The following is a 27,302-nucleotide window of genomic DNA, read 5'->3' on the forward strand; positions in this document are numbered from 1 at the left end:
AGGAAAGGGCTGTATTTAGAGTCAAAGAAATGATCAATGCTAGATAAAATAGTCTCATACTGGAGAAGGCCTGAACTGGAGAAGGCAAATGTTTATAGTAGGAAAATCTACTTCTTATTTTTTGAGAATCCTTTCTAAGATTACTGGGCACAGATTAAAACAAATCTAAATAATTGAGAAGTACAAACCTAGCACAAGCATTAAGAGACAGACTAACCAACATTACAAAACAAACAGCCTAGAAAGAGTCCTTAAATTGGAACTTAATATATGACCCAAAAAGCAACTGAAATGTCATCTCAAATGGGTGGGTTCTCACCTAGACTGGTAAGGCAGAAGTGATAATAAGAGGTGTCAATGTACAGGCCTTTTTGCCAACTAGAGTCATGGAGACCTTTAAGATCTTGGCAGCAGTGTGGCAGTGTTCTGATCTCTGTTCTGTGGCTTAGTGAACACTGAGTGGCCAGGGATGGGCAGCAGTGGAATATCCACTCCAGCATGTCCTCTGGTTAGTTACATCTATGTGAATAGGATCTAAACTTGGTTTCATTTCTTTAGATAAAATTCTAGGCTAACTCAGAAATAAAACTGGGGATATCACTATAGATATTATGGACGTTACAGAGGAATACTATCAACAACTCTACGGTCACTAGTGTGACAACCTAGGTAAAACAGATCAATTCCTCAAAAGATACAATCTGCCAAATCTTACCAGGAAGAAATAGATAACCTAAGTAGGCCTATATCTCCTAAAATGCAATAAACAATTAATAACTTCCTAAAACCAAAAGCACCAGGACTAGATAGGTTCACTGGTGAAACATTTAATCATGCCAATTCCCTATAGTCCCTTGAAGAAAATACAAGCAGAGGAAAATATTTTTCCAAATCATTCTATGAGGCCAGGATTATCTTAACACCAAGACCAGGGAAAAAAACACAAGAAAATTATGGATCAGTATCTCTCATGAACATAGATGCAAAATTCTCAAAAAAAAAATTAACAAATCAAATCCAAAATTGTATAGAAAGAATTATACACCATGACCAACCAGGATTTACAAGAAGTATGCAAGGCTGGTTCAACATTCCAAAACCAACACATCAAATCACATCAATGGAATGTGATGGTATTCATTACATCAACAGCTAAATAAGAAAAAAAAATACACATGATCATATCAGTAGATGCAGAAAAAGCATGTGACAAAACCCAACACCCGCTTATAATAAAAATCCTCAGTAAACTAGAAATAGAGGGGAACTTTTTCAAATTGATAAAGAGCCTACAAAAACCTACAGCTATCATTATACTTAATGGTGAGAAGCTCAAAGCTTTTCCACTAAGATCAGGAAAAAAGCAAAGGTGTCTTCTCTTTCCACTACTTTTTAACATCTTTCTTTTTTTAAAAGATTTTATTTATTTATTTGACAGACAGAGATCACAAGTAAGCAGAGAGGCAGGCAGAGAGAGAGGGAAGCAGGCTCCCCGTTGAGCAGGGAGCCCAATGCGGGGCTCAATCCCAGAACCTGGGGATCATGACCTAAGCTGAAGGCAGAGGCTTTAACCCACTGAGCCACCCAGGCGCCCCTCCACTACTTTTTAACATCTTAATGGAAGTCCTAACTAATGCATTAAGGGGGGAAAAAAGGACATAAAAGACAAACAGATTGGGAAGGCAGAAATAAAACTGCTTTTTTTCATTGATGACATGATTATCTAAGTAGAAAATTCTAAATAATCAACCCCAAAGTTCCTGGAACTAGTAAGTAATTATAGCCAGATCATAGGATGCAAGGTTAATATGAAAACCAACGACGTTTCTATATATAAGGAATGAGCAAGTGGAATTTGAAATAAGAACACATTACCATTTACTCTACCACTCCCAAAAATGAGATACTTAGATAGAAATCTAACAAAATATGTATAAGATCTGTATGAGGAAAACTATAAAACACTAATAAAAGATAGCAAAGAACTAAATAAATACAGAGATAATCCATGTTCATGGATAGGAAGACTCAATATTGTCAAATGTCAGTTCTTCCCAATTTGATCTATAGATTCAATACAATCCAATCAAAATCCTAGCAAGTTATTTTTTGGATATCAACCAACTCATTGTAAAGTTTATATGGAAAAGCAAAAGACTCAGAATAGCTAAAACAATATTGAAAGACAAGAGCAAAGTTTTTCTTCAAAAAGGACTGACACTATCTGACTTGAAGACTTATATAAAGGCACAGTAATCGGGGCGCCTGGGTGGCTCAGTGGGTTAAGCCGCTGCCTTCGGCTCAGGTCATGATCTCAGGGTCCTGGGATTGAGTCCCACATCGGGCTCTCTGCTCAGCAGGGAGCCTGTTTCCTCCTCTCTCTGCCTACTTGTGATCTCTCTCTGTCAAATAAATAAATAAAATCTTTAAAAAAAAAAAAAAAGGCACAGTAATCAAGGCAATGTATTATTGGGAAAAAAACAGAAAAACAGACCATGAAACAGAATAGAGAGCTCAGAAACAGACACATCAATAAAATCAACTAATCTTTGACAAGAGAGCAAAGGCAATACAATGGATCAATGATAGTATTTTCAACATGGTGCTAAAACATTGGATATCCACATGCAAAAAAATGAATCTAGACACAGATCTTACACCTGTCACAAAAATTAAGTCAAAAGGAGTCATAGACCTAAAAGTAAAATGCAAAACTATAAATCTCCTAGAAGATAATACAGCTAGAAATCTAGATGACCTTGGGTATGGTAATGACTTTTTTGATACAAGACCAAAAGGATGACCCATGAAACAAAGAACTGATAAGGCAGACTTCCCTAAAATTAAACACTTTTGCTCTGTGACCAACATGCCAAGAGAAGGAAAAGACAAACCACAAACTGGGAGAAAATTTTTGCAAAGCCGCATGTGATAAAGGGATGTTATCCAAAACATAAGAGGAACTCTTAAAAACACAACAATAAGAAAACAAACAATATGACTTAAAAAATGGGCGAAAGACTTTAACAGACACCTTGCCAAAGATATACAGATATATAAATAAGCACATGAAAAGACATGCCACATCATATATCATCAGGGAGATGTAAATTAAAACAACACACTACCACTATATACTTATATTAGAATGGCCCAAAACCAAAACAATGCCAACACTAATTGCTGGTGAGGATGTGGAGCAAAGGAACTCTTATTCATTGCTGGCGACAGTACAAAATGGTACAGCTACTTTGGACTTTTAATTTTTTTTCATTAATTTTTTTATTTGACAGAGGGAGAGAGAGCACAAGTAGGCAGAAGAGCAGGCAGAGAGATGGGGGGGAAGCAGGCTCCCCGCCGAGCAGAGAGTACGATGCGGGGCTCTATCTCAGGACTCTGAGATCATGACCTGGGTTGAAGGCAGAGGCTTAATCCACTGAGCCACCCGGGCAGCCCAGTTCAGCTACTTGGGAAGACAGTTTAGCAGTTTCTTCCAACACTAAACATACTCTTGCTATAGTAAGTACTATTAATTGTGTAAGACTAATGAATCACAGACATGTACCCACGAAACAAATAATACATTATATATTAATTAAAAAAGGAAAAAAATAACTATACTTACCAACTTTGAAAAAAAAAAACAAAACTAAATTAAACTAAACATACTCCTACCATAGGATCCAGCAATTACATTCCTTGGTATTTACCCAAAGGAGCTGAAAATTTATGCCCACAAAAAAACTTCTATAAAAACTTGATGTCAAATTATGTAGACGCAAAATGACTTTCAAAGTCAGAAGGAAAAAAAACCAAAAATGTTGGTTTTATACTCACATTATAGGATCTTTAAATTGCCAGTCCAGAATAAAGAAATTAAAATCATAAGTCCTGTATCACATATTATGAGTACAAGGTATTCGAGAAAGATGATACGAAACTTCATCAGTGGCTCCACACTCCCAGAAAAGGTTTTGGCTCTATTATCTAAAGACTGTTGAACAAATGTAATTTTAGATGTTTTAAAATAAAATAAAATAAAATAAAATAAAATAAAATAAAATAAAATAAAATGTGTGAATGACTCCTTAACTGCCCTCACTAATCAGAAAATGATTCAGATCACATTGTATAAGATTTTCCTGTCCTTATCCAAAAATGATGAAGCAGTTAAGAGGTAAATAGAATGACAAATATTTGAATGTCGGGGGAAAAAATCAACATATGTCTTTGTACAAGTGAGGGGCTATTCCTACCATAATGAAAAGCTACAATAATTAAAACTGAGTGGTGATGACACAAAATAGAGAACAAGAGACCATAATAAAAAACCAGAAATAGATCTGTGTGTCAAGAGAATTAAGTATATTCAAAATAAATTACAGATGAAACAGTTTAAATGTAAAAAATTGGGTCATTAATAGAAGAAACCATGGAGAAATGTTTTTAATAATCGTACAGTGGGGAAGCCCTTTCAAAGCATCATACAGAGCCCAGAAGCCCTGAGAGAAATGATCAATTTGACTTACTAAAAATCAGAGAGGTGCCTGGGTGGATCAGTTAAGCGTCCAACTCTTTTTTTTTTTTTTTTTTTAAAGATTTTATTTATTTGCTTGTCAGAGAGAGAGAAACAGAGAGAGAGAGAGAGAGCACAAGCAGGGGGAGCTGCAGGCAGAGGAAGAAGCAGACTCCACACACATAGCAAGCAGCCCACTGTGGGACTCAATCCCAGGACTCTGGGATCATGGCCTGAGCTGAAGGCAGCCATTTAACTGACTGAGCCACCCAGGTGTCCCTAAGTGTCCAATTCTTGATTATGGCTCAGGTCATGATCTCAGGATTGTGAGATCAATCCCCCGTGTGGGTATCCATGATCAGTGAGTGGGGAGTCGGCTTGAGATTCTCTCTCTCCCTCTGCACCTCCCCACCACGAGTGCATATGTGTGTGTGCGCTCTCTAAAAATAAATAAATAAATAAATAAATAAATAAATAAATAAAAGATTCTCTCTCCCTCTCCCTCTGCCACCCCTCTCAGATATTTCTGCATATAAAAGCCACCATTTGAAATGGCAAAAGACAAACCAGGAAAAAATATTTGCAATTCACATTACAGACAAAGGATTAATACCATTAATAAAGAACTCTTACAAATCCCTGGGAAAAGACTAACAATCTAAGGAAAAGGGGGGAAAATTGGAAAAAGTTCACAGAAAAGGCTCTCATAAACATCTTTCATAATGAGAGAAATGTAACATTTATCTATCATATTGGGGATAGTTTATAGTTTAATAACACACTATACTGGCGAAGCAAATACTCTTATACCTTGTTGGTGAGGATGTAAATAGGCATAACTTCCTGAAGGGCAATTTAGCAGTATCTATCAGAATTGAAATGCTCATAACCTCTAGCCTAAAAATTCTACTTCTAGGAATATCCTATTGTAAAGGATTTATCCATTATAGCACTGTTACTAACTATAAATGACTGGAAGTAATCTAAAAGTCCATTACCAGGGAACTGGCTACATAAATTATGGCACATACAATGGAATATTATAAAATGATACATGTAAAAAAGAAAAAAAATGCTTTATATGATGATTTGGAATGAATTACAAGATATATCAAGAGAAAAAAACCAAGGTGCAGAATAGTAATTACAGCATGCTTTTATTTGTGTGAAAAAAATCAGGAAATATAGCAAAGAAAATTATTCATAAAGTCTTTTATAAACATAAAAATTCTCTGGAAAGAAACTGGTAAATAGTAGTTACCTGCAGGACTGGAAGGAAATAAGATATTTCACTGACTATAGTTATATGCTTTTTTAAAACCATATAAAGGTATTGTTTATTTAAAAAATTAAATATTTTAAAGCAAGTTACAGAATGATATGTATAATATAATCTTAATATTTTAAAAAGCACATGAATGTGTAGAAAAAAAATAAGATCTATCAAAATGTTAAGAAGCAATAATACTTGGTGTTGACTTGAAGGTGATATTTACTTTCTTCAAATTCTTTTTTGCTATTTTCCAAATTTTCAACAAATAAAAATATTTAACTAATATATTCAGGAAAAAAAACACACAGAAATCTTTGTGTTGTTATGGTTATTTTTTAAATTAGACCACCAAGAAGAGGCTTCTTCTTGGCAGTGGAAAAGAGGGGAGATCTTTTTATTTCTCGTATTTAGCTGAGGAATCTTAGGGACTGAATGTCTCCACATTTCTAAGCAGTAGATAGGAAAAGATCAAATATGCCTTGCCTTACGGGAAAACTAAAAGGTAGCCCAGATGCAGGCTGTCAAGAAAAATAATCTAAAAATATGATCATGATGTTCTAGCTTTCATAAGGCCCTGAGTGATTTAAAAAATAAAGTTCACATTCCATAACACATCCTTATGAAAGCACAAAATAGATATGACCAGCATGAATCACTGTATCCCTTCCCCCTCTCCAAGGGCACAACACCCAGAATAGCTTCCTGATGACGCAGCAGCCAGAAGCCTTTGAAAGCATTAATCTTTGGGGAGGAAATGAGAGGGAGAAATAAGTCCCTGACACAGCCATTAATTGTTAGGTCTTCACAAGGCAGAAGAGGGTAGCAGTGAAACTGGTATGGATCTTCTGGTCATGATTCTTTCCATTACAGTCTGCAGCTGAAAAGTGTGTTCAAGACAGCTTTGCCTGGTTTACTCTGTTTTCACTTATTAACACTAATGCTTTTCTGCAGATGACCATATACTTTAATATTTTTCATTCTGATAACCACATGCTTTCACAGATATCATTCGTTAATAATTCTAACAAGATACGCTAATATTGTTTTGCATTTACCAAGCATCCTTCATTTGGAATCCCATTACTTTACTATTTCATTATGACATTTTCTCTTTCTGGCACAGATGGGAAAACTGTCTTGTAATATGGGGAAGTGATTACTCTAGACGATGATGTAAAATTAGTAACAGAGCCAAGAAAAGAACCTTTTTGCTATCAAAATGCAAGTGCTTAACCACTAAATGGTAGCGACACTAATCTGGTAGTTATTTTGGTCATCAGCCTGGGAAACTTATATTGAGTTTTTATACAACATGTGGCATGATTCCCAAGGTTCTGGCTTGGCAAGGTCACAAATCAGTGTTAAAAATAGGAGGAAGGGCAATCTAATGAGGAAAATAAGTTTGTTTTGGGTCATGTTCTGCTTGGCCTGTACAACAGACTGCTAGATGATAACGTATAGCAGACAGCTAGTCTTATGGATCTGGAGTTCAGCAGAGGTGTCTGAGCTGGGGGTATTTAGTGCACAGGTGATAGTTAAAACAATGCAAGTGGATGAGGCTGTTTCCGGAAAATGTACAAAGTAAGACAAGATAAGGATGTAGGACAGAATCCCATTAAAAGCTAGAATCCAAGAAGAAGAGATTCCAGAGAAAGAAACTAAGAAGGAATGGTCACAGAGGTAGGAAGACTCTATGACATTAGAAGATAATAATGCTGTATAAGTCAAGGTGTGATGATGATCAACAGTAAAGAACATCAGACAGGGTTCAAAGGAGAAGAAACGTTCATGTATCTGATAACATGGACATCATTTTACCTAAATTTCAGTAGCAGGATCACCAGTGGTATGGCAAAAAACCAGACTGTAGTGGGTTAACTAATTTGTTCTATACATTCCCGTCTTCATAACTATAACTATTTTTTTTCCCATCAGACTACATGTAACTTGAAACTTAAAAAATGAAAGAAACATTTATTATTTCCTGTGTGCCACAAACTGTACTATGCAAATTTTTATGCTAGTTTATTTAACCTTTCCATCAAACATTATGATGTAAATATTATCCTCATTTTTATAGATGAGAAAAACAATGCTCAAAAAATTAATATTACCTAATAGTTAAGATCAACTGTCAATTTCTTATGTTTCTTAAAGCTTTTCATGTATATTATCTCATTCAATTCTCACAATAATCCTATGAGGTAGGTACCAGTGTTATCTCATTTTACAAATGAGTAAACAGAGGCATAAAGCAGTAACTTATCCATACCACATAGTGCTGAAGCTGGGATTAAAATATGAACAGTTCAACTCAGAAATCTGTAACGGTAACTACTATTTCATTTTTTTCCCCAAGGACCCGAGCGTTGTGTCTAGATTTCAATCTGGGTTCTATCTGATTCCAAAGACTTTTATCATTCTACTACACAATGCTGCTTCCAAATTCCTAGAACGGTGTTTGAATAATAGTAACTATTAAGAAACTCTTGAGCCTCTACCTTCCGCTCAGGTCATGATCTCAGGGTCCTGGGATCAAGCCCCTCATCAGGCTCTCTGCTCAGCGGGGAGTCTGCTTCCCCCTCTCTCTCTGCCTGCTTCTCTGCCTACCTGTGATCTGTCTCTCTCTGTCAAATAAATAAGTAAAATCTTTAAAAGAAGAAAAAGAAACCCTTTGAGAGAGCCTCACTTTCAGAACTTATTTTGAATAAAGAAAATCTCACCTAAGCCAACTTCTCCACTGAGTTCTGAAAATATCCAGTAAGAACATTAGTTTAAAGATACTGTTCGGAATATACACATATTTTTAGACGGGAGGGTAGCATATGAATTCCTTAATGCTAATTATTTGATTAGCTCTTTTTCAGTGTGACTGCTAGTCTAGTTGAGAATAAATTCTGATTAAAAAAGAAAAAGACAGCACGCCTGGGTGGCTCAGTGGGTTGAGCCTCTGCCTTTGGCTCAGATCATGATCTCAGGGTCCTGGGATCAAGCCCTGCATTGGGCTCTCTGCTCAGCGGGGAGCCTGCTTCCCCCTTTCTTTCTGCCTGCCTCTCTGCCTACTTGTGATCTCTCTCTCTGTCAAATAAATAAATAAAATCTTTTTTTAAAAAGAGAGATAAAGAAGAAGAAAAAGAAAAAGACAAGCTTGGCTCAAGGGAGAGAGTTCCAGGGAAGAATACTTAGACCCTGACATGGGATGAGCATGAGTGTTTGGGAACACATGATTATGCACATATTTGTGAGGTCTGATTTTTTTTAAAGTAGCATACCAGAGCCAATGACTCACTTGACAATTATACCCAGATATGAACCTTATCTAAAACACTGCAAATGGAGTAACTGCCAAAGACGAAGCAAAACCATTAAGTATTATTACATTCTATTCATTATCAATACTCCAAGTTTATTAGAGTGTTTGAGGATATTACAGAAAAGAACTCAACATTAATAAACTTTATATTTAAAAAAATTAAGCTATAATTTAAACTACCACTCCCAAGAATCAACGAGTTACCTACAAAATGATGCTCAAAGGATATTATAAAAATGACAATATTCTGTAAATACTTCTCCTAGGGTGCTCCTAAGAGAAAAATCCTAGTGATTCGTCATTATTGTCCTTATTGTCCTCCTCATGATCATCATGTTACAGTCCTATCCTCAAGGACTCTCAGACTAGGAGCCTTCATCTTCTCCCTGCCAACACCTTAATGCAATTTTGTCTTTCCAACAAGTGGTGCAGTCAATCTGGAAGAAAAGAAGAAGTTCACATACCTGGTCATGGATGAGCCCATGATAGAGGATGCTTTGCATGTCTCTGCAAAGCCGTTCCAGGCCACCATACTTGGACCAGACATTGGGACTGTTGGCTGACACCAAACCCTCCACGGTAGTCTTCAAATTACCCAGCAACTGCCAGTGCTCCCTCCTGCAAGGGCATCAATTATAATCAATGGTTAGTTAACTTTGTTGTATCTGATCCTAATCATGTCAAAGAAAGTCTAAGCCAAGAAGCCTCCTGCCCTATATCCTAACATTTTATCCCCTATTAATTTTTTACTTGGGCATAAAACCCAATTCTGGAAGAACTTAAGTTGTAAAGAACACTAAGATTAAAAAAAAAAAAAAAGACAAAACAAAGAAAACTCCCTCAATCTTAATGTGGCATATTATGCATCGTAAGGTGATCTTCATCTATTATCTCATTTAATTCTCACATAAATAACCTATAACCCATGTTTCTAGGAGTGTGACCCATTAAGATCCATTTCTGGAAATGATAGTACATGAGCAACATATAAAGAGATGAGGGCATTGCTCAAAACCAGAAATATTTTTCCAAGTAAAAAAGTAAAAAATGAATTTTTATTCACTATATTTCCATGCACTGAGTACACATACCTGTACACAAGTATTATGGTTAAGAATATAAATTATCCATTACTTCCCCCCATAGTTCTTTAAGCTAAAATAAAGACAAAAATGTTTTGTTTGGGGCGCCTGGGTGGCTCAGTGGGTTAAGCCGCTGCCTTCGGCTCAGGTCATGATCTCGGAGTCCTGGGATCGAGTCCCGCATCGGGCTCTCTGCTCAGCGGGGAGCCTGCTTCCCTCTCTCTCTCTCTGCCTGCCTCTCCATCTACTTGTGATTTCTCTCTGTCAAATAAATAAATAAAATCTTTAAAAAAAAATGTTTTGTTTGCACTAAGTCATTTAGGGACATGCCCCCAAATCAGTCAACTTTTGGCTTATTCTGAACAATCTAAAGTACTGAAGAGGAAAAGTCTGAAAATTGTTATACTGCACACTTTACCTTGCCCTTCCATTTCTCATTAGAATACTACTCTTAATACTTTCCAAGGACAGTCACAGGAAAATTTTTTTCAGGTAACTTTCATCATACTATTTTACATCATTTAAATACCTTTAGAAGCATTCTGAATCTTTTCTATCTGTATTCAAAACTATTTATACAAAAACTATTTATACAAAATTTATATAAATTTATTCAAAACTATTTATACAAAACTATGTATACAAAACTATTTATAACTTATTTGTACACTTTCTGAGTCATTTTTAAAAGTGGATGAGTACAGTAAGACAAAATAAGATGAACAAAGCTAGGTCCAGTATAAAAGTGTCATCTAAAAAGAGAAAGTCAGATGAATCTCAATCTGGTCTTCCGCTCTCAAAACATTAAGACCAAGAATTTATTCAAACTGGGAGACAACCTTACACCATTCAACATTCAAGTCACCAAACTCACTTGAGCCATTTCTTTCTTCCCCACTTTTATTGAGATATGATTGACATATTATATTACTTTAAGGTATATAACATAAGGATTTGATATACATATTATAAAATGATTACCACAATAAAATTAGTTAACATTAATCACCGAACATAGTTAGAAATTTTTTCTTGTGATGAGAACATTTAGATCTACTTTCTTAGCAACTTTCAAATATATAATACAGTATTGTTAACTATAGTCACCCATGCTGTACATTACATCCCCAGAATTTATTTATCTTATTACTGGAAGTTTGTATCTTTGGACCACCTTCACCCTCATTCCCCACACCCCCACCTCTAGCAACCACCAATCAATCTGTTCTCTGTTTCTATGAGTTTGACTTTTCTAGACTCCACATATAAGTGAGAGCATACAGTATCTGTCTTTCTCGAACTGACTTATTTCATTTAACATAAAGCTCTAAAGGTCCATCCATATTGTCAAAAATGGCAGGATTCCCTTTTTTAGGGCTGAATAATATTCCCGTGTGTGTGTGTGTGTGTGACATTTTCTTTATCCATTCATCTATCAGTGGATACTAAGGTTGTTTCCATGCCTTGCCTATTATAAATACTGCTTCAGTGAATACTGGGGTACAGATATCTCTTCAGCATCCTGTTTTTGTTTCCTTTGGATACAGACCCAGAAATGAAATTGCTGAATCAAATGTATTTCTATTTTTAATTTTGAGGAATCTCCATACTGTTTTCTACAGTGGCTGCACCACTATATTCCCACCAAAAGTGCACAAGGATTCCCTTTTCTCTACATTCTCACCAACACCTGTCATTCATCTTTTTGATAACGGCCCTTCTAAAAGGTGTGAGGTGATAACTCAAAATAGTTTTGATTTGCATTTCCCTGATGACTGATGATGCTGAGCACCCCTCCATGTACTTGTTGACCACTTCCCTGTTCTATTTCCATACCAGTCCTTAGCGATATCTCAAATAACTAAGATGCACAAGGGACTTAGATGGCCATTAAAATGCCACTTATTGTTACATTGTGAGAAACTACCATCACAGAGGCCATCTGACTACCAACTTCTGCTTCAGTGATTCTCCAACTCCTATGCTTCCTTAGGGTTAATCTGGTCTGTTCAGATAGACACGGTTTTCACATTTCAACAGGTTACAATCACGTCTTGTAGGCCTGAGAGCAGTTTGTTTACTAAAGCAACTTTGCGTATCTATGTTCTGATTTATTCTGATTTAATCTTTAAAAAATTTTTTTATTTAAACTCAGTTTAGTTAACATATACTATATTATTAGTTTCAGGAGTAGAATTTAGTGATTCATCAGTTGCATATAACACCCAGTGCTCATTATTACATCAGGTGCTCTCCTTGACGCCCATCACCCATTTATCCCATTCCCCAACCCACCTCCCCTCTAGCAACCCTCAGTTTATTTCCTAGAGTTTAGAATCTTTTCTGGTGTGCCTCCCTCTCTGTTTTCATCTTACTTTATTTTTCCTTCCCTTCCCCTATGATCATCTATTTTGTTTCTTAAATTCCACATATGAGTGAAATCATATGGTATTTCTCTTTCTCTGACTTATCTCATTTAGCATAATACCCTCTAGTTTTATTAATGTCATTGAAAATGGCAAGATTTTATTCTTTTTGATGGCTGAGCAATACTTCTGATTTATTCTTGATCTTACAAGCTTAACTGTCAAAGAACTATCGTGATAAATTCTGAAAGCAGACACAAATACCCCATCATCCTACTAGGCTGTGATTCCAAAATTATATAAAGAATCCTGAAATCCAAGAAACCTGAGCATTCAGATCTACTACCAACTTCTGGACAAAGCTAAGGAACTTTCCCTCCCCATACTATAGTGTCCCTAAGGTACCAAAGCTACAAAAGAATGTGGCTCTTATTCTAAGATATACCAAATCACTTACATTTGGTATATGCTCAAAGAAAAGTAAACTTTTAAAATTTTGATTTACATAGTCTATTTAGTATCTTTACCTTTTGAGGTTCCTTTACCCTAATGATACAGTTACCACTTTCAGAGAGTTGAAATGCTAAACTCAACTGAAGCCCATACACAGTGGTGGGACTAATCTATTCATACCTGAATCTTGGATGCAAGTAAACAGATCACCATGAGAAATCAAATATGACTCTGCATTCTTGAACCACATTTTCAGCAAGTAAGGTCAGTCTTTCTTGGGGCAAACCTGCTTGGTAATAATTATTTGAATAGTATCACCTTGGATTCATATGTAATCTTTACCTGGGCAAAGGTAAGGTCTTTGAAGTATATTAGGTTCAAAGTAGTTCTTTGCAGAGCCACTTTTGCAAGTACACAGAGTGCTCTCCCTTAATCACTGTAAATTAAAAGTCTTTCTAAGCATCTCATCATGTGCCAAGGAAAAATCAGGCCTAAGTGGCAAGGGACAGCATAATCCATCCCTACTCGAATCACTTTCATCAAAAACCTCAGAATAAAGTCCCACATATTTTTGGGGGGGGGGAGAATTTTGACTTCATTCCTCCTTTAAAGAGGAACAGAAATTGCTTAAGCAACTCAAATAAGATTATTCAAGGAAAAAGTTTTCCTAAAAGCCAGCTCAGTCTTAAGCTTGTCATGTCATGTCATGTCATGTCACAGTCAGAAGTAATACTCAAGGAGCCAGCATTACCGTGATACTAAAACCAGATATGCTACAAAAAAAGAGAGAGAGAGAGAGAGAGAAAGAGTGAGAGAACTACAGCCCAATGTCTCTGATGAACATGTATATAAAAATCCTCAAAAAATATTAGCAAACCAAAAGCATCAATATGTTACAATAATCATTCACTATCAATCACAATCATTCACTATCATTCACAATCAAGCAGGATTTATTTCTGGGATACAAGAGTGGTTCAATATTCACAAATCAATCAGTATGATATACCACATCAACAAGAGAAAGAATTAAAAAACTATATGATCACTTCAATAGATGCAGAAAAAGCATTTGACAAAGTACAACACCCATTTATTATAAAAACGCTCAGCAAAAAAGATTTAGAGGGAACATACCTCAACATAATAGAGGTCTTATAAGAAAAACACAACAAACATCATACTCAGTGCAGAGCTTTTCCCCTAAGATCAGGAACAAGAGGAACAAAACAAGGATGTCCACTTTCACCCCTTTCTATTCATAGTAGGGCAAGTCCTAGCCACAGCAATCAGACAACAAAAAGAAATAAAAGGCATCCAAATTGATTTAAAAAAAAAAAAAAGGAGTAAAACTTTCCTTATTTGTAGATGACATGATACTATTTACAGAAAATCCTAAACATTCCACCAAAACACTGTTAGTAGTGATAAATGAATTCAGTAAGATCACAGGATACAAAACCAATATACAGAAATTTGCTGCATTTCTATACACTAATAATGAAGTAGCAGGAAGAGAAATTTTTTAAAAAATCCTATTTACAATTACACCAAAACAATAAAATACCTAGAAATAAACTTAACCAAGTAGGTGAAAGACGTATATTCTGAAAACAATGAAACACTGATGAAAGAAATTGAAGATAACACAAACAAATGGAAAGATATTCCATGCTCATGGACTGGAAAAACAAATACTGTTAAAATGTCCATACTATCCAGAACAATCTACAGATTTAATGCAATCCCTAGCAAAGTATAAATAGCATTCTTCTCAGAACTAAAACAAACAATCCTAAAAATTGCATGGAAACACAAAAGACACCAAATAGCCAAAGCAATCTTGAAAAAGAAGAGCAAAACTGGAAATATCACAAGCCCAGATTTCAAGATACACTACAAAGCTATAGTAATCAAAAACAGGCACAAAAACAGACACACATCAATAGAACACAATGGAGAGCCCAGAAATAAACTCAGGATTATATGGTCAATTAATTTTTGACAAAGGAGGCAAGAAGATGTAACTAGAAAAAGACAGTCTCTTCAAAAAATGGTGTTGTGAAAACCGGACAGCTACATGCGAAAGAATGAAACTGGACCAATTTACATATACACAATATAAACTCAAAATGGATTAAGGACCTAAATGTGAGATCTGAAACCTGAGAGCTCTAGAAGAGAGCACAGGCAGTAATTCTCTGACATTAGCAATATTTTTCTAAATATGTCTCCTGAAGCAAGGGAAACAAAAGCAAAAATAAACTACTGGGACTACATCACAATAAAGCTTCTGCACAGCAAAGGAAACCATCAGCAAAACTAAAAGACAATTATAGAATGGAAGATAATATTTGCAAATGACATATCTGATAAAGGGTTAGTATCCAAAATATATAAAGAACTTCCAAAATTCAACATCAAAAAAATAAATAATCCAATTAAAAAGCAGGCGCAAGACATGAACAGACATTTCTACAAAGAAGACATACAGACAGCCAACAGACACATGAAAAGATGTTCAACCTCACTCATCATGAAGCGAATGCAAATCAAAACCACAATAAGGTATCACTCTACATCTGCCAGAATGGCTGAAATCAAAAACATAAGAAACAGCAAGTGCTGGTGAGGATGTAGAAGAAAAAGGAACCCTCCTGCTCTGTTGGTAGGAATGCAAAGTCGTGCAGTCAATGTGGAAAACAGTGTGGAGTCTCCTCAAAAATTAAAAAAATAGAACTACCCTATGATACAGTAATTCTACTACCCATATTCTTTACGTAATATGAAAATACTAATTTGAAAAGATATACGCAACCTAGCGCAGAGCTGGTGCAGGGCTGGATGTCATGACCCTGACCTCATGACCTGAGCCAAAATCAAGAACTGGATGCTTAACCAACTGAGCCACCCAGGTGCCCCACAAATTTTATCTCTTTAAAACAGTGCAATGCCCCAGGTGATATATGGAAGTGTCCAATCACTATATTGTACACCTGAAAATAATATTACACTATTTAACTAACTGGAATTTAAATGAAAACATAATAAATAAATAAATGAAAAGTGCTATGCCATATAACTAACACATAATCACTAAAAATAAGTGAAATATATGACAAATAATATACACATAATAAGTTATTGTAAAGTGAGATTCAATCCAAGAAATACATATAAGCATATCTTTGATCCCCAGTGCCCTTTTTAGGAAGGACAAGGAAATAGCTTCAACTTATTGGCATACCCCCTCCACAGTGTGCCATTTATCTGCAATTTCAGGTATCTACCTGAAATCAAGACTGTAGGTCAGGTTGTCCCAAGTCAGATTATGATTTGATCCCTGAAATGTGAAGACAGGTATGTGATATCTAAATGATGGAATATCATGAAACCATTAAAATCTTTGATTAGAAAAAGTTCCCAAAGTTAATGATATATTAAAGTATAAAAGGCAGAATATAAAATTGTATTTATGATCTCAGGTAAAAATATTGAGAGAAATGGAGATATGTAATAATAGTTACCTCTAGTTCTGTGAGGGAAATACAGAGGAGAGAAACTGTTTAGCCCTTCCTTCTTTGTAGCTTTTCTTTTTATTTTTAAAGATTTTACTTATTTATTGGTCAGAGAGAGAGAGAGAGAGACAGAGCATAGGAGCACACAAGCAGACAGAGTGGCAGGCACAGGGAGAAGTAGGTTCCCTGCCAAGCAGGGAGCCTGATAGGGACTCGATCCCAGGATTCTGGGATCATGACCTGAGCTGAAGGCAGATGCTTAACCAACTGAGCCACCCAGGCATCCCTGTTTAGCCCTTCCTAAACAATTCTAGCAATTAATGAAAGATCAAGAATCTGAACAAAATTAGCTAACAAGAGGCTGGAAAGTACCATCAAGGATTTTTAAATCCCCAAAGTGGGAAGGGCATCTTAGGCTGAAAGATTGTGGTCAGGCAAACACCTGGGACTTTTAATACCAAAAAGCACTCCCTGAAAAGAAGTGATCTTTAAAGTAGAGGAAAACATCGCTAAGTGAAATAATTATTGGTAACACTTAAGTAACAATAGACTACTACATTTAATTTGTTTAATTTTCTTATCTGGCTCCATACTTCCTGGTTTCAATTATATAGTATTTAATGAGTACAGCATGCAGTTAATATTTATGATGTTTTTAAATAAATAATGCTCATAGGAAAAAACATCCTTGACTTTACTGTAGTTTCTCAGCTCTGGGGCACCTGGGAGAACCCAATCATTGGCTAGTTCCATCTCTTTAATGGCTGACAGCAGAATCTTAATGTCTGGGGGGAATAAGTGGTCCTCCTAGGCATGCCTATAATTTCAAATCTATTCAACAAATCCTTCACCAATCACACTACATTTGAATATTAAATTTATTTAATTTAAACAATGAGCAGATTTACCAAAAGTTAAATCCCTTATGTCAGAAACCTAACCATTGATGGTATATAAACTCCTTGGTATGGAATTCAAAAAGTCTCCATCATGTAGCCCCAGTCTAAATACCAACGTTCCCACTCGGTACTCCTCAATTTGAAAACAGTCTCTTTACCCACCACACTCTATTATAACATGCCAACCTCATACCTACTTGCATGGTTTTATTTAACAGATCTTTCCACTTAAAATGCTTCTCCTCTTGTCTCATTCAGGGATTCAGGTTCAGCTCTCGTTCAACATTCTCCTAAGAAGTTCTAAATAATTTGACCAGCTATAACTCCCTTGTTGGAAACCCCATAATATATGCTGTCAATATACCATTCCTCCTGATGATCCTTTAAAAAAAATGCTATTTAATTGTTGTTGTATGTGATTTGTTTTCTTAAGGATAGAAACCGTGTCTTTTCTATTTCTTATGTGCTGTTATTAGAAAGAGGGAGAAAATGTCATGCAGCAGAAAGAGAGCAAGGTTCACAGTCAGGCCAACCTGAATTTGAATCCGAGCTCTCCACAAACTAGTCAAGCAGTCTTAGGTAAGCCATTTAAATTTTCTAAGCTTCAGCTCCCTCAGTGTGATTGATAATCTACAGAAAGCACCATCATAGGGTAGATAATGATATTCCTTTCCTTTTCTCTTTTCTTTTCCCTCTTCGAATTTCCAGTGCATAAATATAGTAAGTCAAACTACATCAGAAGGGGTCCTGAATAAAGCCTTCTTACTCATTCTGCTCAGAAAAAAATCTGCCAAAACTATCCAGGATAGGACCGGCTGTAACACAAATTAAGACTTGTCACTGTGCTCTGCATCTTAAGAATATCTCAACTGATTTTAAACCAGGCTAAATCTCCTCTTCATAAGCATAGATTCCAAGGCCTGATCATGCTCAGGGTACTCTTGCTTAAGCAGGAAAGCTAGGAAGACTTCCTCAGAAGACTCTTGGAAGTATCTTGTATACAACAGAGATTCAAATCTGCTTACTTAATAGAATGGTAGAAACATAGAAGGTTTTATTGTAAAACAGTAAGGTTAATTTCCTGAGTCATAGAAGAAAGCCAATCTCATTACCTTACAGTCACATCTGGGTAGCACAATGCTTTACAAGCAAGGAGGCACACCACCCCCCACCTTCGAGAGCAAAGGTAGGGGAGGAAAGACAGTGCTTCAGTTGCTTCCAGTTTTAGGGACACTATTTTAAAGTAAAAGCTAATCATCATTACAACTAAAACTAGATTATCTTAAATATTGCCAAGGCAAAGAAAAAGCAAAAGAACATAATAAAAAGTCATTTTTAAAAGATGACAGAATTAAGATAAAATAGACATGAAATAAAAATAAAAGTCAATGAAATAAACACAACTATTTAAAACCAAAGAACCAATCAAGCAAAAAGGTAGGCAGAAATTATGATATTACATCAAGACTGCATTTAAAGCAAAAATCATTTAAAAAGACAAAGAAGCCATAATGAAGATGTAGCTCTCAGTAATTTTAGGTATCTAATAACATGGCCTCAAAATATAAAACAAGGGAGTCTGGGTGGCTCAGTTAGTTAAGTGGCCAACTCTAGATTTCAACTTAGGTCATGATCTCAGAATCATGAGGTCCAGCCCTGCTTTGGGCTCTATGCTCAGCAAGGAGTTGGCTTAAGATTCTCTCTCTCTGGGCGCCTGGGTGGCTCAGTGGGTTGAGCCGCTGCCTTCGGCTCAGGACATGATCCCAGGGTTCTGGGATCAAGTCCTGCATCGGGCTCTCTGCTCAGCAGGAAGCCTGCTTTACCCTCTCTCTCTGCCTGCCACTGCCTGCTTGTGATCTCTCTCTCTGTCAAATAAATAAATAAAAATCTTAAAAAAAAAAAAAAAAGATTCTCTCTCTCTCTCTCCCCCTCTGCCCCTCCCCATCCTGTGCACTCATGCACTCTCTCTCTCTTTCTCTCTCTCAAATAAATAATCTTTTTTTAAAAAATTTTAAAATTTAAATTTAAAATTTAAAAAAATTTAAATTTTATATTAAATTTTAAATTTTATATGTGCGTACATATCTAAAATGTATATGTATAAAATAGATTGAAATATATAAAATATACATAAATAAAAATATATAATATATAAATTTAAAATATATAAATTATATATTACATATATAATTTTACATATATGTGCATATATATACATATATATATATATATATAAAACAAAACACACATATGAAGCAAAAACTACAGAAAACATACAAAGAAAATCGAGGGGTGCCTGGTTGGCCCAGTCAGTGGAGAATGAGATTCTTGATCTCAGGGTTGTGGGTTCAAGTCTCACCTTGCATATAGAGATTACTTAAAAATAAAATTTTAAAAAAGTGAAAATAGAAGAGAAAAAACAATGGTAATGGGAGATTAATTATCAGATCATAAAAATCAAAAGTAAAAAAGTGATTAGAAGAGCTGAATAATATTATACATAATAAGGTTGTTCTTTAAATTTAGAAAACTACATCCTGAAGAACACTTTTTTTTAAGCATAGGACAATCAAAATCTAGCCTTGTACTAAAGTACACACAATAAAAAAAAGTTATTCAATCCTCCAAGGCATATTCTCTGTCCACAAAGCAATAAGACAATAAGCAGATAACAGAAGTAGAACAAAGAGGGGGAAAAAAAACTTGGAAAATTTAAAACTGTCAAAGGATTCTCGAGAAGGCAAAAATAAAATCATGGTATTGAAGGGGGTGGAGATGGAATGATGTCATGGCTCTGAATGCTTTCTTCGCCAAAGCATCCAAGTGAGAAAGCTCATAGGGAGACTGTCTTAGAATCTTTTAGAAATTATGGGATCTTGCTATTTTCTAGTAAAAAAAATCATCATCTCTTCACTCCTATGATCTAGCAGGATTTCTGTAAATTTCATGGCCTTACAAAGGAAGTGCCAAGTCCCTATTTAGTCGCTAATAATTTATGATTTCCTTTAATAATCCTCTCTCCTCTCAATCAAGTGTGGGTTAAACTTCAAGTCAGCCTGATGCAGAGGAACTAAAAACATGTAAGCATGACCTAGTTGTTTACTGAAAAACTCAGAATTTAATCTGTAACAGCATTGTTCAATTGAATTTTCTATGATGCTGGAAATGTTCTATATGTGTGCTGTCCAGTATGGCAGCCAGTAGCCCCAGGGGCTTGAAATCTGGTTAGTATGATTAAAGAACTGAAATGTTAGATTTTATTTAATTTTAATTATTTAAACTTAAATCACCACATGTGGCCAGTGGCTATTATGTTGGACAGAGCTAGTCTATAACCACCCAGATAGGCAGGCTGGTGAAACTTAGGAAGGAAAGATTACAAAACACACACAAAAAGATTCCATTTAATAAAAGAAGTGATAAAGGAGCTATAAAAAACAGATCAGGGGTGCCAAGGTGGTGCACTCAGTTAACCAGCCGACTCTTAGTTTTGGCTCAGGTCATGATCTCAGGGTCCTGAGATCAAGCCCCAGGTCAGGCTCCACACTTAGCATGATGTCTGCATCAGGATTCTCTCTCTCCCTCTCCCCCCCCCCACCGGCTTGTGCTCTCTCTCTCTCTCCCTCTCTCAAATAAATGGATAAATCTTAAAAAAAAAAAAAAAAAAAAAAAAAAAGCAGACCAGCTGTGGGGAGGATAGATACTGGGATAAGCTTCAGCTTAGGGTCCCTGCTGTTTGCTGATAGGCCTCCCTCTCCTCTGTTCTGCACAATAGCATTTCCCCCCAAAGCATCAACAATATGTTGTTGGGGTTGGGGGGACAGTGGACAATGGGGGTAGGTATACGGTATACTAATAACTGGACTAGCAGTATGAATTGCTCAAAAATTATTTGATCCTCCTGCTTTACTACAAGTTCTATATAAACTGTCAACCCCTACCTCAGTCAAAGAAAAAAGAGAAAGGAAGGAAGAAAATAGAAAATGAAGATAAATGTAAAAAAGTGAAAGTGAATAGGGATAAAGGGAAAAAAGAGGCCCTTCCAAAGGCAACAGTACCACTGGCAGCTGCCCAACTATAAGACGCGTGACCAAACTGTTAATGTTTCCATTCCTTGAATAAATACTCACAGAATGTCGATTACATTAGGCACTGGGCGAGGCACTGGGCTTATGGTGGTTAAAGACGAAGAGTCTCTGGGGCGCCTGGGTGGCTCAATGGGTTAAGCCGCTGCCTTCGGCTCAGGTCATGATCTCAGAGTCCTGGGATCGAGTCCCGCATTGGGCTCTCTGCTCAGCAGGGAGCCTGCTTCTCTCTCTCTCTCTCTCTCTCTCTGTCTGCCTCTCTACCTACCTGTGATCTCTCTCTGTCAAATAAATAAATAAATAAATAAATAAATCTTTTAAAAAAAAAAAAAGACGAGTCTCCATCTCTCAAGGTATTCAGAATGAAATGGGGGAAATGGGCACTTACATAACTATGTTCTGCAGAGAGATATGTTACAAAGAGAGATGGAGAAGGGCAGGTCAGGGATGCCTTCTAAAGGAGCATTATTTAAAAGATGACTAATAGCCTTCCAGGTGAAGGAGGAGGGATTGCAGGGAATGTGGAGACACAAGGATGAGAGTGGTGAAGAAGAACATGTAGGAGGCAGTGAATGCCATGGTTTTGTAACTGGGAATGTCGCAGGGATTAAAGTATGGATTAAATGTCAGGGAGGAGTTTTGACTATTTTCTATTTTTCAAGAAGAAAAGATTAAACATTTCCGAGTAAAATAGTATAATAACTTTGCTTGCAAAAGATTAAAGTGGTGGCTATGTGGAGACAGTCTGGAATTAGGGCCAGAGTTTAGACTGGAAGGTCAGTTAGGAGGCTACTGAGACGGCCCACAATGAGAGATCATAAAGGGTCCTCGATGAATATATTGGTTATATGTGCCCAGAATTCATGTCCCTTTCTTTTGGTAACAGAACTCTCCTTTTCCACAGGGGAATCACCCCTCTGCCATATACTCGGGTACATGAAGTCCCAAGAAAGTATACCCTTGCCTCAGGATCCAGGGTTGGGCACATAATTTGGGCCTGACAGAGTGGCATATTCCATACCCTGATTATAAGAAGGGGAACATAACTCAGGTCAATCCAAAAATACTCAGCCTCCAAATTTTTGTTTTTGTTATACCTATTAGGATTGCTTTGTTTGTTTGTTTGTTGTTTTGGTTTGATTTGGTTGGGCTTGATTAGGGTTATCCTGTAGAAAAGTCTGAATGAAGACAACACATAGGGAAGAAGAGCCCACAGAGAGGGACAAATTCTTATTTAAGTCTATACTTGGTCAGGCCTGAAGTAATATTACTCCCTGGATTTTTCAGTAATACAAGCAAATATATTTGGAAATGGAGAAAGAAATAAAGCTCCCAGAGAAAAATCAGGAACAAAATTCATAGGACCTGGAAACTACCTTGATAAGGGGAATGAGGAGGAAAGTAAAATTTCACTTTGAGGGAATTTGGGTTTGCTGAGTGGGAAATGCTATTAACTGAGATACAGAACAGAAGATGGAACAGTTTTAACCAATGGACTGAGCTCAGTTTGGAGACACTAAAAAGGATTTCAATACTTCAATTTTGACTCTATCTGGATCACTGCACCAGAAAAACTGCATATAGCTGGGTTTCAAGTTCAGACTGCACAGCCTAAGGCAGTATAGGGTGGCAGAGTAAAGCCAGAAGAACCATTCCTTTCATCGTTTAGTAGTTTCACCGAACAACCTCCAAACGCCTGGCACTTACTACCCAACTAAAGAAAGAGAAGCATTATCCCTAAGCAGTATAGTGTTTTGCTAGAGTGATAAATAGCTAGATGAAAATTAAGGGAACCTACGAAATAACTAAACTCCAAGGATAAAGTGAAAAGCTAGGCTAACACCGCCCCCCATCCTCAGAGTGGAGTGCTGAACTCAGAGGAGCCATGGAAGGAAGAAGAACAAGAAATACAATTGAGAACAACAACCAGAAAAGTACATATCCACCTTATTTCAAGAAAACTGGGGAGGAGACAACAAGTAGACACTTTTTGCACTTAGCACATACCAAGCACCCCATGAAGAGTTTCATGGAAATTATCTTTTCAAAATCTCACAAGTTACCAGTCAGCAGGGCATTATTTTTCCTACTCAGATGCATGAGCCAAATTAAGCAGTAAATCTAGGATTCACAGGCAGGTCTACCTGGTTATAATGCACATTTCACTACCTCAACTGCTTTCAGAAAATATATTGATATTTTCAGAAATATATTGATAAGTTTATCCTTTGTATATAAAAATGATGCCATCTCAGAATGCCTGGATGGTTCAGTTGGTTAAGATCTGACTCTCGATTTCAGCTCTGGTCATGAACTCAGGGTCATGGGATCAAGCCTCACATTGGGCTCTGTGCTCAGCACAGAGTCTGCTTGTCCCTCTCCTTTTGCTCCTCCCCACTAATGCTCTCTCTTTCACTCTATCAAATAATCTTTTAAAAAGAAAGATTTTTTTTATTTGACAGAGAGAGACAGGGAGAGAGAGTGGTAGGGGCAGAGGGAGAAGCAGATTCCCCGCCGAGCGGAGAGATGGGAGACGGATGCAGGGATCTGTCTGGGATCATGCCCTGAGCTAAAAGCAGACTCTTAACTGACTAAGCACCCAGGCACCCCATTAAATAAAATTTAAAAAAAAAAGATCCCATCTCATCATGAAGATTTTTTCTGAACTGGGTATTTTATTGACCATAGAAAGTTAGGTTAAGAGTGACCCAGCCAAAAAAAAAAAAAGAGTGACCCAGCCACAATGCCTCAATTCTCAGGCACCGGTATGTATATGACAGTTGTCTACTTGGAGCTAAGGAGGCCTTGGTGCCATGAAACTTCATCAAACAACACATTCTGAGTTAACTCAGCCACCAACAAAGAGTAGGCTATAGCAACAATACTAGTGACCTTGTGGGGATAGTCCCACTGCAGAAATTAAATTTTGACTAGAGTTGCTTGGTTAAGAGGCAAGCATTAGAGGGGCACCTGGGTGGCTCAGTCAGTTGAGTGACCAACTGGGGTTGCAACTGGGGTTGCAACTGGGCCTAATGTTGGGCTCCACAATCCGCGGGGAGTCTGCTTGGAATTCTCTCCCTCTCTCTCTGCCCCTTCTTGTGCTCTCTCTCTCTCTGGTGAATAAATAAATCTTAAAAAGAAAAAAAGGTAAGCATGGAAAAAATAATAGAGAGAAAAATATACCTGCAAAGGAGCTGTCCCTACTGTCCTGAATGACAGGCAAAGAATGCTATAAAATTCATTATCTTATACATTTCTTTGTCCCACTATATTAACATAATGAGGCAGCATAGCATAAGTATTAAAAGTTCAGACTCCGGAGCCATATTGCCTGGGCTTGAATCCCAGTTCCACCAGGATTCACTGTAGGAAATTGGCAAGTTATTTATCCTGTTCATGTCTCAGCTTCCTCATCTATTAAATGGGGATAATAATAATACCTGTTTTGTTTGGCCATCATGAGAAGTAAATAATACTTGTAAGACTCCTAAGTAGTGCCTGGCATGTGATAAGTGTTTATTTAAATACATCAAATAAATAACTAACCCAGCTAGATGGGGAGGAAATGTGAATTTGAAATTTCCAGCCTAGCCTCTCCCACATGAACCGGTAAAGGAAAAGAAAACTGAACCAAAACCTTATTTAAAATTTATATGGGACCTTTCACACGAAGCATTTCACAGACATCTGGAGGAAGAATAAATAGCCAAATATACACAAGCAGAAACTGAAACGTGGAAAAGGGAAGTAAGATGTTCAATTTCACTGAACTCATCTTTCATACATCTCAGGCAGGAACCCAGGCTTGTCAGTCCACATTTTGTACACAGGCCACAAGTTAACAGTGTACATAAAAGAGGAGTCAAACTTAAAAACATCCAGGTCTTCACCTGGGCGCATTATCTCATTAATTTTCCCCCTGCTGATGTTTTCTCACTGAAGCAAACACCTAAATATGGGAAGCACCTATACAGAGAACAAGTCACCATTTAATCAAAGTAGTCTGTAAAATCTTAAATCCTCCATTTCTAAAGGGTATGAACAAGATGTCAATAGTTTCGTATAAATAAATGTGAAATTGCTAAATTGCATTGTGGGGAAAGAGAGAAGGGTTGAAGACGAAAAGGAAATGACAGAGAGATCCTGCCACTGACAGAGGCACGCACACAATTTCTAGTTTCATTAGCAAGCCCGCTCCCCCACACCATGGCCATTACAATCGTCCACTTTCATACACAGGCCCTCCTGTCTTCCTCACAGTCATCTCCGCCTAAGCTGCTTTCTAGGCCAGTCATAGTGCCCTAACCTTTGCGCCCAGAAATTCTTACAACACCAACCTTCTTAATATTGGTCTGATATGCTGTCACCTCAAGTTTCACTCAGGCTACCAACATTGTGCCCTACCCCCATCTATAGACTCTCGCCTGCAAAAGTCTCACAAAAGCACCTCTCAATAGCTACCTCCTCTCCTGCTCCCCCTGCCCTCAGCATATCATACCCATATTAAACCCGTTCCCGTCCTATCCACGCCCTGCCAGTCCTTCTTCTCACAATTTCTTCCCAAACAAGTCTCCCAAAGTCCATCACGCCCGATACTTCTGCCGGTGGTCTCGAGCCCTCACAATCCTCCCGGTGGTTCGGTGCACCATCGGCCTTGGACCCCCCCGCGCCCTTCCCAACCCACCTGCTCTCCTCCGGCAGGCGCTCCTCGCAGCCGCCGAGCTCCATTCCCGCGCCCTCCGGCCGCATCCGGGACTACGAGGTCGCCTCCTCTCTGAAGAGAGGCGCCCCTGCCCCTTCGTCCCTAAGGGCTCCCGAAGCCCTAAGAAGCGGAGGAAGGCACCCTCGGTGGGTGGGCTCAGGGTGATGCACTACACTTGGGATGACAGCAGGAGCGGTGATTGCTGTCTCAGCTGCGGTTTCTAGCCCAGCCACCCCCACTTCCGGCTCCAAGAACTACAACTCCCAGTAAGCACTTCGAAGACTCGGCCGCTCCCGGCATGCTCCGCCCGGTCCAATCGGAGGCCGCGCTCGCGGCGAATGTCGCCTCTGGCTGCGTGCTCGCGACCGTACACTAGGCGGGGAATACCAGCGTTAGGTTGTGGAAAACGTATGGGTGCAAATCCTTACACACTCAGGTCGTGCTTCATACTCAGTGCCGCATGGGATCAGAAGTTTAGACTAGGAAATAACGCTGATCTTAATCCAAGTACAGTTAACCCCGCTTCAGCCTACCCGGGTTTAACACCTGTCGGTGATGTTTGGGGACCTCAAGCATTTTAATGAAGAGCTCACAAACTGAAGAGCACAGCTTGCTTTTGGGATCGCAAAGGAAAAGCAGGAGGGAAAGGCTCTGCGGGGAAGTTTTCCTGCAGAACTGATCAGAACAGAATTTTTAAGGATAAGTATGAATTAGCCAGGAGAAGAGAAAGTGGAAACAGTGGCCCGGGCATAAGGAAGCATGCTGGTTTGGGAAGTACTAGTTCTGAGTAGTAATAAGGCCTGGGAAGAGGTGGGGAACAGAATGGTGTTGGTGAGCAAGCACCCTAAATCGTGAAGTGCCATTTTAAAGAATTTGGATTTTATCTTTAAAACAATTAGGAGCAAATTAAGAATATGCAAATCAAGAAGTGGTTTGACCAAACTTGCTTAGAAAACTACTTTTGACAATGTGGAGAGGGAATGGGGAATGTACCATGTTGGAGGTAAGACTGGAAAAATGGATATGAAAGAAAATTGAAAATCCCCATAGAGGCCAAGCAGGTAATGCCAATGAGAAAAGTGAGCTGGTTGTTGG

At 37.6% G+C, this 27,302-nt stretch overlaps 1 protein-coding gene across 12 annotated transcripts in view; it reads right to left on the minus strand.

Annotated features, from left to right (window-relative positions):
• RUBCN (rubicon autophagy regulator) overlaps nucleotides 1-26,447 on the minus strand; it is a 55,379-nt gene extending 28,932 nt beyond the window's left edge. For all 12 annotated transcript variants that reach the window (XM_045088768.1, XM_045088767.1, XM_045088766.1 and 9 more), the window contains exons 1-2: nucleotides 26,190-26,447; nucleotides 9,567-9,720 (exon numbers count right to left, since the gene is read on the minus strand). In XM_045088768.1, the coding sequence (XP_044944703.1) occupies nucleotides 9,567-9,720; nucleotides 26,190-26,254 (219 nt within the window). In that variant the 5' untranslated portion in view covers nucleotides 26,255-26,447. The remainder of the gene's footprint in view (nucleotides 1-9,566; nucleotides 9,721-26,189) is intronic.
• Nucleotides 26,448-27,302: the final 855 nt, after the last annotated feature.

The sequence above is a fragment of the Mustela putorius genome, unplaced genomic scaffold (genome assembly GCF_011764305.1).
Source record: "Mustela putorius furo isolate JIRA1106 unplaced genomic scaffold, ASM1176430v1.1 tig00003834_pilon_pilon_pilon, whole genome shotgun sequence".
Classification (NCBI taxonomy): domain Eukaryota; kingdom Metazoa; phylum Chordata; class Mammalia; order Carnivora; family Mustelidae; genus Mustela; species Mustela putorius.